This window comes from Centruroides sculpturatus, unplaced genomic scaffold (assembly GCF_000671375.1).
Source record: "Centruroides sculpturatus isolate CEXI.00-Female unplaced genomic scaffold, Cexi_2.0 scaffold362, whole genome shotgun sequence".
Lineage (NCBI taxonomy): Eukaryota > Metazoa > Arthropoda > Arachnida > Scorpiones > Buthidae > Centruroides > Centruroides sculpturatus.
In genome coordinates, this window is record NW_019384664.1 from 49,985 (window position 1) to 63,927 (window position 13,943).

The 13,943-nt window shown below is 28.0% G+C and overlaps 1 protein-coding gene across 1 annotated transcript in view; it reads right to left on the minus strand.

Moving 5' to 3' along the window:
- The window catches only part of LOC111626612 (CLIP-associating protein 1-like), a 156,998-nt gene that overhangs the window by 40,993 nt on the left and 102,062 nt on the right, over window positions 1–13,943 (minus strand). Inside the window, exons 17-18 of the mRNA XM_023370048.1 lie at window positions 7,729–7,866; window positions 6,172–6,360 (exon numbers count right to left, since the gene is read on the minus strand). Coding sequence (XP_023225816.1) covers window positions 6,172–6,360; window positions 7,729–7,866 — 327 coding nt within the window. The remainder of the gene's footprint in view (window positions 1–6,171; window positions 6,361–7,728; window positions 7,867–13,943) is intronic.

Consider the following 13,943-nt stretch of genomic DNA (forward strand, 5'->3'; position numbering starts at 1 on the left):
GGTAACATAGTACCAATGCTTTATGAAGAATATTAGTTTTGAAACATGATATAATGATAAATTTATATCCAGTTTTAAAAATAAAGTTTTCATAAAACTAGAAAAAGTGTGTTCTAATTTGATGATAGAGACAGCTTTTTGAAAAAAATAAAAATAAACTAAACAGTATGAATTAATAAGTTCTTACAAGGCCAATGATCACTTTAAGGATAAATTTGTGTTATTTCAATAACTTCAGAAATTAAACAGTTCTTTAATTAAAAAATTAGGAAAATAAATTAATTTTTACTAAATTGGAATTGTATATTTCACATAAGGAATATTGTAACTTTTCAAATAATTTAGGAATGACAATTTTCTTCTGTTTTATTAAGAATATAACTTAATTTTAAATACCCCCATTCTGCCATTGACAAGTAATGTTTTAGGAGTTTATTATCGTCAAGTTTTTGCAAAAACCTACCTCTGTATATCTTAATTTACAATTAAGATAAAACAGATCGAGAAATGCAGAATAAAAATACAGCAAGGAGATAGTGATTCATTTCAAAATAAAGAAATTCTTCAATTCATAAAGATAAAGAAAAAAAATGAAATTGCTTATTTCTTCTCTTAAAATGTTTATCTATTAGTTTCAAATTTTAAGCTATTGAAGAATATATTTGAAAAAAAAAACTATACATACTGTTATTAATTATATTTAAAAAATTTTAAAATTATTAATATTCCAACTGGATTAACTAGCAAATCTACCTGATGATGATAACATAACAAAATGAATAATAAATTGTTTAAAAAATTTTCAAAACTATATAATTAAAACAAACAGAATTGAAAAAAAATGAAACATTCTACAATTTATGATGATAAATGAAAAAAAAACTTAAGATTAACAATAAAAATAAATAAAAAATTATAAAAGATCAAACTTGCATTTGCAAAATATAGATTATTACAACTTTTCTTTTTAACATTTTATAATATTTTTATTTTACTTTTTTATTTATAAAATTCTGATAATGTCATTCCTCAGAATTCTCCAGTAAACATTAAAAATTAAATCATAAAAGTTCATAATACTGCATGCAGCAATACATAACACACATGTTTTGAAAACTAAAAAATATTTACATTAAACATTATTATATACATTACTATTTTAATTTATAACAATTCTATTTGATTTTACAACTGATACTTTTTATATTTACATATAATAGTTGCAAAAAAATACAGGGAACCTGGTTATCTCGAATTCGTTGAAATGTTTATCTTGAATGGAGTTTTGATATGGTATTTCCATAAATTCTCCAAACTTTTAATTTTAATTTTCTATTAAATAAAATAATTAACATTTATCATTGAAAAAACTAATCAGAAACTTTCTATAAATCACGAGAATGATGTATAGGTAAAAATAAACATTGTGTCATGTGACAGAAAAAGGGTCAGAGGCTTCCAGCTTGTGTGATTCAGATACTCTAACAGCTATTCGAACCTCCTTTTTGTTTTATTTGGTTGCAGATGAATTTCTCCAACTAAATTATGTAATAAATAAATATATTTTTGATAAATTAACTTTAAAAAAATATCACTTTACAATCCTATGTAAAAATTTTAACCTTTGTGGCAAAATTTTAAAAACAACTATTATAGAGTTTTTTCTTTTTTGTGATAAAATACAGCAAACAAGTCGATTCCAGGCACAAAATATTGCAATGAAATATCGTTAATAAACATCTTGGAATGAATGGATCAACAATTAGGGAAATAATTTCTCAGTAGCTTGTTTACCCATTCAGTTAAGCATTTTTGAGTTTCAGAAAAACAGAGAGGTTTACATTGACAACAATTCTACATAATATAAGACCCACGGAATTGTCATATGGATAATTTATTATGGATCACCAAGAAACCAATGCACAAAATCTTGATTTTTAGCTGAACTGTCATAACTTGAAACTTTCTAACTCTAAAATTTTCCCTGACTGATTAAAGTTAACCAGGTTCCAATGTACTCAAATAAAGATATTTTTGTCTACTTTAATATGTAAAATTATTTTCAAATGAAACTTCTATTCTACAAAAAAATTTATATTCATCTAAGATTAAAATAAGCATTTTTATGAAAATTCTAATCAAAATATTTAAATATTATTATCAAAAAATAATTATAAATAATAAATATACCAAAAGTTATATTGGTTATATTATATTATATAAAATATTTTAAAATTATGAATTCTTTAAGTATTAAATATATTAGTTAGTTACTTACGTTGTGACTGTGAAGTGCTCTTTAATTTCATCCTTGCTAATCTTTCTGGAGATGTTACAACACCTCCAGACATTTCAGCACGTTTTGTATTAGGCCTTGCTAAAGAATAAAATTTTAAAAATTTTAATTTTAGGAAAACTTTTATATATATGTAATAATTTTGTAAAATCTTAAATGTTTAATTATCAAATTACTCATAAAACAAAGTATTCTACAATATAATAAAATAATATAATGAAAAAAACTTAAATTTCATACAGGTAAATAATATCATTTTACAAAACAAAAATTAATGAATATAAAGATAAATAACTGTGTAATAAAATATTAATAATAACTGAATTAAATAAAAAGTACTCTTTCTCTTAAGATAAAAATAATATAATAAAGGCCAAGTCACAAATACCCAATATTCATGATAAAATAAATAAATACTTCTAGCAGTTCTAATGCCTTTAACAAAATTATCTATCTATTCTATCTGTTTATGAAAAAACAAATTATAAAGATAGCATTTTAAACAGCCAATATTATTTTCTTCTAGTCATTCAATTTGGCTTTAATAATATTACAATAAATACTTTTTAATACCACAGTTTTCTGCAGATAGCCCATGGAATATCTGTATTTAAAAATCAAACAGAAAGCAGATTCATGTTATGCAAGGATTAAAGTTATCTGCTAACTTTAACTTGCAATTTTGAACTCATCTAACAACTTTTCCACTGTCTAAACTTACTAAATGTATTGATATTTTTAAAACTGAAAAAGCTTTTGCACACTGCAGACACATTCATCTATCATCACAATATTTCCTGAAACTATCAAAGACACACATGTATAATTTGCTTTTAATTCTCTCTTGATCATTTACTGTACATCAATCCATGCTTTAATTAATAATCTTACTCTTCAACTGAAAAATAATAAATTTCCAGTAATTTCTTCTGTCTATATAATAACTCTCAGGAAACTATTCAGAAGTTGTTTTAAAAGTCAACTGCTGAGTTTGTTCTGTTTAAGTTCATTAAAATGAATAAAATGTTCAGAAGCTGAATGATCAAACACTCAAACACATGACATCAAATAATATTGATATTAGAATTGTTCTTTTTTTACTTAATCATGAAAGTTTGACTCTGTTAAATGCTTTCCTGTAATATATGCATGCTATATGTGGATTTCTGTGCTGTGTGTATAACTAAATCTAGTTCTTTGCATCCTATATGGTATCTACAACAGCCTTTTTGTTGTTTGTGAGAATATTGATTGTTCAATATGCTAGTATATTTTATTTGTGAGGCAACCCAACATTTCAAAATTTAAAGGAATATACTAGGAATAAAAGAATTTATTCCAATTTAATAAAGTCAAAATATCTACAGGGAATTCAACTTATGTTATTAAGCCTACTGATGCATTTTGGTTGAAAATTAATAGATTTAGAAGAAAACAAGTTTCAAATATGAAGATAATAGATTTTCATGGTGTTTGTTTTATAAAACATATCCTATCATTCAAACAAAGATGGTCTGAAAATGATGTTTTGGATAAAGAATTCACCATGGATTAATTAGAGTAATTGATTCTCTAAAAAAACTATATTGCATCAGGTCTTGATTTGATTCCAAATAGTTTGTTTAAAGAATTTTTTGGTCTATTTAAAACAGCAGTTGGTTAAATTATTTAAATCATTTTATAAATATTCTATTTTCCACAAAACAGAAATGAAATGAAATTAAATTACAAATGGTTTAAAAAAAAAAAAAATCCTTTAATTACTGATTACCATCCTATAGTCTAGTTGACTACTACTAAAAAGTGTTTTACATCATTATTTGATGAAAATTTTAATTCTTCAATTGTAAATAATAATTTTTTTCCAGAATGCAATTTATTTTTTATTTAAATAAAGAGATGGCTATCTTTTTACATCATTAACTATTCAATTAAATTTGAGTAAAAAATGTGTAATTGAATAATTACATGTTTATCAATGTAGACAAGACCTTTAACTGTTCATGTTCCTGCTTTGATGAATCAGTTACATTTAAGAGAAGCAGAAAAATTATTCTTTAATGCAGTATCAATTATATTTGCAGAATATCAATATTTTTATCTCATTTTTATTTATCTAGATATTAAACATTCTAGAAAATTGCCCTAATGAGATTCTATCATTCCATATTTATCCAATTTCTATATGTCAAATTTAGAAAATCTGTTTATAGATAATTTGATGGATATAGAATTTGTTAATTTAGTTTTTCATTTTATACAATAAGCAAAACAATATTGCATTGCTTTTGCTCCTTTAAAAGTTTGTTACAATGAAAGATAATTTACTTCATAAATTTCTTCAACCAATATTTCCAAAAATTAGTTGAAAGAAAACAAAAATCAATATTTTTGTAATAATGTTGCTTTCTCAGGGACAACATATACACTAATTGCTTTAATAGTATGTTTTGCATTTAGGTGTGTTCTTAATACTGCATTATTNAAAAGAACAAGTCCTGATAGGATAATTAATGCAGAGCCAAAACTACTGGTGCTAGAAACTTAAAAATTTGAGGATGTGTTCCTTTTGTAAAGTTTAGACGTGCTAAGAAAAGATTTTATGAAATTCAACCCTAAAGGGGATGAAAAAGAGTAAAAATTTTTATACAAATTTTTTACTCTTAGACATTAGATAGAAACTTAGGTCATAAAATGTGGAAAAAAAAAATTAATGATTTGTAAAGCATTTTTATAAAATTATCCTTATTATAAACTTAAAAATTAAATTAACTTTTTGTTTCATTGTACAAAAAAGGTCACCTGCTACGGTGTTCTTTGAAGTTGACTCATTCTATTATGTTATCAACTCAATTTCATATTTATTTTCACATTTTCACTTCGCGGTCCTCCTCTGTTCTTTTTTCCGTTATTTACACATGTAGGTAATTTCATTGTTATCCACATTTAATATCATTGCTTATCACATACTGTCATGATGCTCTACAACTGTCAAGAATTAACGCGAGTGGCGAAGTGTAGTGACAGCAGGCCAATAGAAAGCAAGATGAGCGATCCTTGCCATAATGCAGTTTGCATGCCAATTTTCATATGTGCGTTAATCAAGCCAAATAGTTTGGCCGAATATTTGGTTATTTGGCCACACTCCTGGCCAAATATACTATTCATTGCATCATTAATAATTATTAATATTTTTGATACCTAATGCACTTTAGGTGGCACTGTCTCAAATACTCTTTTTTTCTTATTTTATACAGTAATACCTCAACTTACATGAACCCGGAGTTACGCGATTTTCAAATCTCGTCGATTCCTCTTTTGTTTGAACGCAACGCAACTCTCGATTACTCACTCTTCTCACACTATCGTTCGGATGTGTCGTGCGGAATCGACACATAGCTACAATTTATTTTGTGTTATTTATTTCTGTGTTTGTGTTATCTATGGAGACTCAAGAGACTTTATGTGGTGATTTCTTGTAACCGTGAACGAATCAAAAGACGAGATAAAATTAACGAGAATGTTTATTAGCTTACATACATCCGACTTGGATTTTACACAAATTGCGAAATTATACCCCGACTTACGTGAATTCGACTTACGCGGTTATCGCTCGGTCCCACCTATCGCGTAAGTTCGGGGTATCACTGTATTAATATATAATGAATTGCTAATAAAAATAAAATAAATGAAACAAAGAAAAAATTAAATGTTTTTCTAAATGTTTTCTAAATTTTTTCTATGATGCTGTTTTCTAAACTGCATATGGCTTATGGAACATGTTTTCAAGCATAACTTTGAAGGTTTTTAGCAATTTTCTACAGGTTATATGCAAGAAATTATGATATTAAATATATATTATAAAATTATTTTACCTCAAATTTTCTGATGATCCTCCATGAGAATATACATTGCTACGCTTTGTTGTGCTGTTTAATGAATTGTTACTAGATGATGTACTCATAGATAATTCACCTTGAAGCATCCTCTGTTTACTACTATCTAATGATGTTAAAAGATTATCTGCTTGTTCCTTAAAATGATCTGCAAATCCCCAAAAAGCCCTAGAAAAATTTTTAGAGTTAATTTAAACAGAAGAAAATGATTAAGCAAATATTAATTTTTTTTATTTAAACTGAAAAAAATTCAAACTAAAACTTTAATTCCATAAAAATTATTTCAGATAAATTTATAATTAAAATATTAACAGCAAATACTTATTTTATTAAGAATTAACAATAATTGATGTAATAAAATTGTTACAGAAAGAATAATTTTCAGTACAATACAAAACAAACTTACTTTAAATAAAAATATAGAATATTTAATATAAATTAAATTTTGATTCAAATTTTATGTTAATTAATTCTATATCTATAGTGTCACCAGCTATAATTGTTGTGTTTATGCTTTTTATTAGTGCCTGTTATGCTGTGTACATTTACCATCAATGAGTATCTAATCTCTATGAACTAGTATTCCAGCATGCTGATGTATGTGTGGCACAACTTTGTGTTTGGTATGTTCAAGCATTGTTTGTAGAATAATGTGCATAATTGTTCTTTACTGGTCAAAAACTCTGCTCTGTAACAGTGAGATGTTGATATTTTTGTGTGAATTTGTTATGTAGTTGTTTGTATGCTATGATATCTTTCCAGTTTTGTGATGGTGTAAAAGGTAAAGATGAATTCATTCATTCATTCACTCATGTCTTGAATCCACTTCATCTACTGATGTGTTTTTCTGACCTTGGTGATCAGTGGATGAATTGTCACTGAAGCATTTATTATTGCCAGGTTGGTATATGTTGTCCATTGTGTGTGAGTGAAGTGGTGAATGTATGCATGTTTGTAATGCACTAGCTATACTTGAGGTAATGCTGCATCATCACTAGTGGCTAAAATAGATTGTGGTACACTTTTGAATGTGAGCCTTTGTCTAATCCATTAGCATAGAACTTATTACACCATGTGAAATCCAAGCTGGTCACAATCATTTTTTCCCCCACAGAAGTTTATATGCTTATATACCTAAACCAGGTATTTATAAATCAGTTGCAAATGCTAAGGAAAACAAACACTGTTTAGATGATCAGATAACACTGTAGATCAGATAATGCTTGTAGGTCAGTCTTTGCTTCATTTCTCTCTATAAACCTTATTAGTATGGATGGTCCTATTGGAGGCATATGCTTTGCAAGCATTATTCTAAGACTGCAAGATTATAACTTCTGAGCTCTTTCAAGCTAACAAGGTAATGTCAAGTGAAAGAGTTATCACTATCAGCATAATCATTAAATTTGTTTTTGCTTTATATAAAAAGCAAAACTTATTTTTGCCTTATATAATATTACTGTAGTATTATCATGGTATTCAATTAATAATCAATTTTACATGAAAATAACATTATATTTTAACTGTCATTTAACTTACTTTCTTGAAAATGCTCTTGCTTCAGGATCAGCATCATTTATTCCTTTTTTAATTGCTTCTTGAAGAAGAGAGGTATGTTTTTCTAAAGTATGTGTTGGCCAAGTATGTAGTAACTGATCTAAAAATTCACAACAAGATCTGAAACATAATTAATCCATTTTAAATATTTTTAAAACACTTCTATTTAATAAAATTGTGCTTGTATTATTAATTAATTGTAAAATTTAATTATGAAATTAGTGGCTAGTGTAAACTACGTTTATGGAAATGAAAACCAGCAAAACATAATTAATAATATTGATTTTCTAAATAAATACAGTAGAATCTCATTTTAACAGATTGCTCAGGCAGCCGAAAATCATCCATTGTTCTGAGCATCTGTTATATTGCAAACAATGGATTTCTCACACCTAGGAACACATCCCTTATTTACCCCTGTACCATACATATAAGTATAGCATAGAAAGAGGCAGAGTACAGAATGTATGCTCATTAGCATTTCACTTGACTTTGTGATTTGTTAAAAAACTTGTCTATTTTGGTTTGTTTTGATGCCATTTTTCTGCCTATTGTATACAATAACTGCTCGATATTAGAAATGTCTTGTACATCCTGTTCATTTATGCTGAAAGTCATCAGGAAGGTCTTCATGACTTGAAAATACTCAATGGCCTCAAAATTTCAGAATTATATTTCTACCAGTATCAAAATGTTCATTAAGTGGCTTCTCCTGAATCATATCAGCCTGCTAACTCTCTCTTTGTACAATTTTTTAATTGAATTGTATGTATTGCAGATGTAAAAAGTGCATTATTGAATGAACTCTACAAATTCCCAAAAACACCCAAATATTAAGTAGAGGTTGGAAAAACACAAAGTTTACAATACATAAAGCTAGAAAAAAATCCATTATTCTGAGATATGGATCTGCTAAAAGGAGGTAAAATTGGCAGGACCTGGAATAAAAATCTGTTGTTCTGTAATCCATTAAAACAAGATTCTACTGTAATAAAATGTTCTTTGTTTAAGGGTTATGTTCCCTTAACAAATAATGTTTTCTGTTTATAAGAAATAAAATTTATAAACTAAATAGAAATATAAACAAAGAAAAAAAAAATATTTAAAATTTATAAGCACTTCAAATTCTTATAATCATAAAACTTATAAAATGAAAAATATATAACAAATATCCGTATCATATTCAAAAGAGTAAAAAAATCAAACTGTTATTTAAACAAATAGCCAATTTCAATATCTCTTCTATAAAATTTTACATATAGAGTATTGAAAATATTTTCAAGTCCTTTGATGGACTCGACACCAACATCTAAGTATACTGAGAAAATCATCATCTTTCAGAAATACAATATTTATCAATGAGCAGAAAACAAGTACTTTTGGCAATATATTGTTGTCTTCACCAGCAATCAAAATTTTATTTAGGACATAGAAGATACATATTTGATTTCTGACAAAAATTTAAAATCGAAAATGCTTCTATGTAATGTGGATAAAATTTAGAAATTCAAAAAACATGCATAAGATAGTAAATAAAAAAAATTACAATAAAATAAAAAAACATTACATTAAATAAATGTACTAGTTACAATATAATATTCTTGTTGAATTGAGTGAGCACAACTCATTTCTTTACAAGCAAATCTCATTGGATTTAAATAAACTCCTCTGAAAACATTTGACCAATCTTAACCAAATTTGGCATGGATATCAAGTCAAGTCAATTTGAGTGGAATTTGTAATTTAAATTTTGTAAGCTATTTGGAATCTTGATTGGATCATGTCCTTGAGAAGTATAACAGGAAAACTCTGCCATAGACTTAATCTGGGATTTTGAATGCTTACAAAATACATACAGGTAGTTCAGTTCTGTTTACAAGTGTAATCAAACATGTCACTCAATTTTTGCATGACATTCCTTGAGTTTTAAACAATTTAACATGAAAATCAATTTTAGACTCCAGCTTAATAGCTCTAAATGCATTGGTATATTTACAAACATTACTGGCTGGCAATATTAAATAAGATAACAAGTTATTAAATATAAATTAATTAAGTTGTTATGAAGCAAATTTCAAAAGGAATTGAGTTTCCAAAAATCAGTCACTAAATCAGATACAATTGCTTCTTTTTTGAAACACTAAATCTGTTTAAATCTTGCTCAGCTCAATTTTTGCAGGTGTTGAAAACAATAAATACTACCATAGTAAATTTTAAATTTTCCTAATCAAAAATTTTTTGCTCAATTAGAAAGTTTTTTCATCATTTGTTTAGTACAAAACAGAATAAGTTTTTTGAAAATTTTTGCAAAGTTAAATTACACATCCAAAAATGTAGTGCTAAATTTTTTTTAAAGTATAATGTATTGATATGAATATTAATTAATACTGATGTAGGAAAGAGAAAAGAAAAATTTTTTATTATATTCCAATATTTTGAAATTTTGTTTGCCATTCTGCATTTGATTTTCCTGATGCTAATGAGCTTGTACATTGCTGAAAGTATTGGCAAATTTTGTTAATTCATATGTTTTGCTTATTTATTAAAACATTGTGTTAAATGTCTAGAGTCAGGTAGTACTTTCTATTCTAAAGTTTATGGAAACATTTCTTGAAATAAAATTATATATTGGGTTGTTTGGAAAGTAATTTTTTTTTTTATTACTAGAGGAATTAGATGTATTTTTACCAGCCAATTTCATTTTAAACCAAATTTTTATTATATACTTTGATAGCTGACATTTTAAGGCTTATTTGTAAAAAGATTTTGTTTGATTCTGTATAATTGTTTTTTTTTTGGTGTCCCATTAAATATGGAAAATTGAAAGCATCATTTTCGGCATATTTTGCTTTTTTATTACCAAAAAATCAAAATGCTGTTCAAACAAGAAAAAAATTGTGGTACATGTGTGGAGAAGATGTGTTGACAGAACGACAGTGCCAAAACTGGTTTACAAAATTTCGTTCTCACAATTTCAATATTGAAGATGCACAATGTTCTGGATGGCCAATGAAAAGAAAATAAAGGTACTGATTGAAGCAAATTGCCAAATAACAACACGTGAAATCACTGAGATTAAATTTGTTGAATTGAACCATTTATGATTATTTGAAATGAATTGGTTTTGTTTCAAAGCTCGATATATGGGTTCCACATGTTCTTAAAGAGAGTTGCTCTCTTTGGTGGGATTTTAAGTAAATTTTTTTCTTTTTTTCTTCCGAGCTTTAACCAGACAATTCAACAATTGATTCGAAAGTGTACTGCCATTGAGTAAACAAACTGAGTAATATCATCAAACAAAAAAGGCCAGAATTGATCAACAAAAAAGGTTTAGTGTTTTACTATATAATGCCAAATTTCACACAAGTTTGGTAACTCGTCAGAAACTGTTACAGCTTAGATGGGATATGCTATCACATCAACCATATTTGCCAGATCAGGCACTCTCAGATTATTTCTTGTTCTGGTCTATACAAAGTTTTTAAACTGTAAGATATTTACTTTCCGAACAACCCAATATATTGTTGAATATCAAACATTGGGAAAGTTGCAATTGTGTTTATAAGTAAGGAATTTATCAGCTGAAGGGTAATTAGGAAAATTCAAAATGGAAAAAAGATAGCATTTTCCTAATAATAATTACTATTAAAATAATAAACACACTAACCTTATACTTCTCCCAGCATGATAATGAAACAATTAACACAGAATGAATGCTTTTGGTCTTCTTCTAAGATCTGCTTCAGATTGTGCTAATTTTTCACCATTCTGCTGGGAGAAATATATTTTGCCTGTTTGTTATTTCATGTGCTTTCCTGGTTTGTGGAAGAGTGAAACATATAATTATTATTACTGACATATAATGCCACAATCACATACTTCCTGAAAAATTGTTTTTAATAAATGTATATTGTCTTTCTTCATGAGTTTAAATAGATAAATATTTGTGCTTGTATGTATGTATAATATATATATATACTAGCTGCAAAGACCTTCTTCGCTGGGTTTTTATTTGTGGGCAAAAAGTAACGGTAGTGAAGATTAAGATAATTACATTATAGCCAATAGTTTTCACAAAATGCAAGAATTAGGTCTCCCGTTTCCAGACGTTTCCAGAGAATTTTTACACGAGCATAAAAATATGTTTGATTTCCCACAAAAGCGCAACAAACCGCCTGTAAATCTTGCATGCCGCTTTATATTAACACTTCCTGGTCCCGATTCTATTTCTGAACGTCTCCTGTTCACATCCAGTCAAACGAACTATTTTCAATGTTTCTGGAACGTTTACAATCGTTCTATAATCGAACCAATATTCAAACTTGTTCGAATTTAATTCGAATATTGTTCGAACAAATTTGAACAAAACATTCGAAATAGAAAGCCACTTTCAACCACTTTCAAGCCCATATCTCCCGCACCCTTATAGCTATCGAGACGCAACCCCCCTGGTGCACGAATGGAGACTTGGGGCTACTACCACATACAAACACCATTCACATGCGAGTAGTTTTGGCGGAAAAGTGAAATATAGGGACATACATGTCCATTTATATATATATATAAGTTACGCACTGAAAATTGTCCAATTATTCCAAAACTTAACACTTGGCACACAACTATGTCTCACTTGTCAGACAGATTTGTAAATAATTACAGTTGTGGTCTGTTGCAAGTCAGGTAATGCCACCTGAGTGGTTTTGAAACTGTTATCACAGTATCCTAAAAAAAAACAAACAGATGCTCACTATGTTCATAAATTTCAGTTCAGTTCCTAAAAGTCCAGTGTACTTACTGTTTGGAAGACTTCAAACTCCAGACATGCATGTATGACACACAAAGTTGCACAGCTGACAGACAAAGTTTGAGAAAAGCCATATCATTTGGACTGAGAAAAGAGGACCACTTTATCAAATTCCTTGCCATTTGGATTGGTTTGACCTAAATATGAGATGTTGAGGGAAGTAAATACATCAGAGCATATAAGGATAGAAACCTCAGACAGACCATCAGGTGAAATGCAAATGATATAATTGATGTGCTGGTCTGGGAAGCCATCTCATATGACAGTCACTTATTTCCAATAGTGGTGTGAGGAACATTGATAGCACAGCAGAACATCGAAAAAATCCTGCATCCTCATGTGTCACCTTTCATGGTAAGGCTGCAACAACCTTTTCCAGCAAGATAATCCTGTCATACAAGCTGCTTCCCAAGAATATCTCACCACACTTCCCTGGCCTTCACAGTCTCCAGATGTGTTTCTCAACAAGCATTTGAGGAACCAGATGTAATGCCAACTTTGTTCACAGATGCTGCAACTGTAGTACCTATACACAAATACATTGCAGAATAGCATAAAGTGTCTGTATGCTTCCATGCGTGACCATATCACTGCATGTATCTAGGCAAGAGGAGGTCCTACAAAGTACTCTAAACAGCTATTGTAAAAGTGCTTTAAATTGCATTGTTGCACAGGAAACTGTCCTTTTAATCACTATATCAGTGTATTTCTATTAATAGGACTTATCATACTGGTGTATAAGATTACAGCCTCACAGTTGCACAGATTAAAATTGTTTTATTTTCAATTACCTGGACACATACAATTTGCGTTTCGGACTTGTACGTCCCTCTTCAGCAGGTATTTGACAAACCAATTCTAAATAAAATTTAAACAAACTTAATTTACTGACAATATTTTTTTTTTACAAAAATTCTTATGACTACGATAATAAATTATAAAATTCCTACTACTTTAATGTTCTTTCTTTCTATTCCGTCTATCCTCCAATAATTCATTCCAATTACAATCACAATCAATATCACTTTTAAAACACTCCTGTATTAAAACCAATAATTGTTACATTAAACGTTGACATTTTTCAATAAACTTTACTATTTTATATATTTGTACATTTAAAACTACTTCCAACTTACATTTCTTTTTGTCTTTCTTCCCTTTCACTTTGTCTTTGCCTTTGCCAGTCTCTTTCATTCACTTTATACGTCACTTCCCTGTTTGTGGCTATCATTCCTCTCCATGATTGGTGTATTTCTCTTCCGTTGTTGTTATTCATTCTATTGTTTTGTTTGATTATATTAATGTGTTCATATAATTGTCGTTTGTAATTATTTTCTTCTTTTTTTCTTATTTTAACTGATTTTAATATAATTTCACAACCTGTTGAATTGCA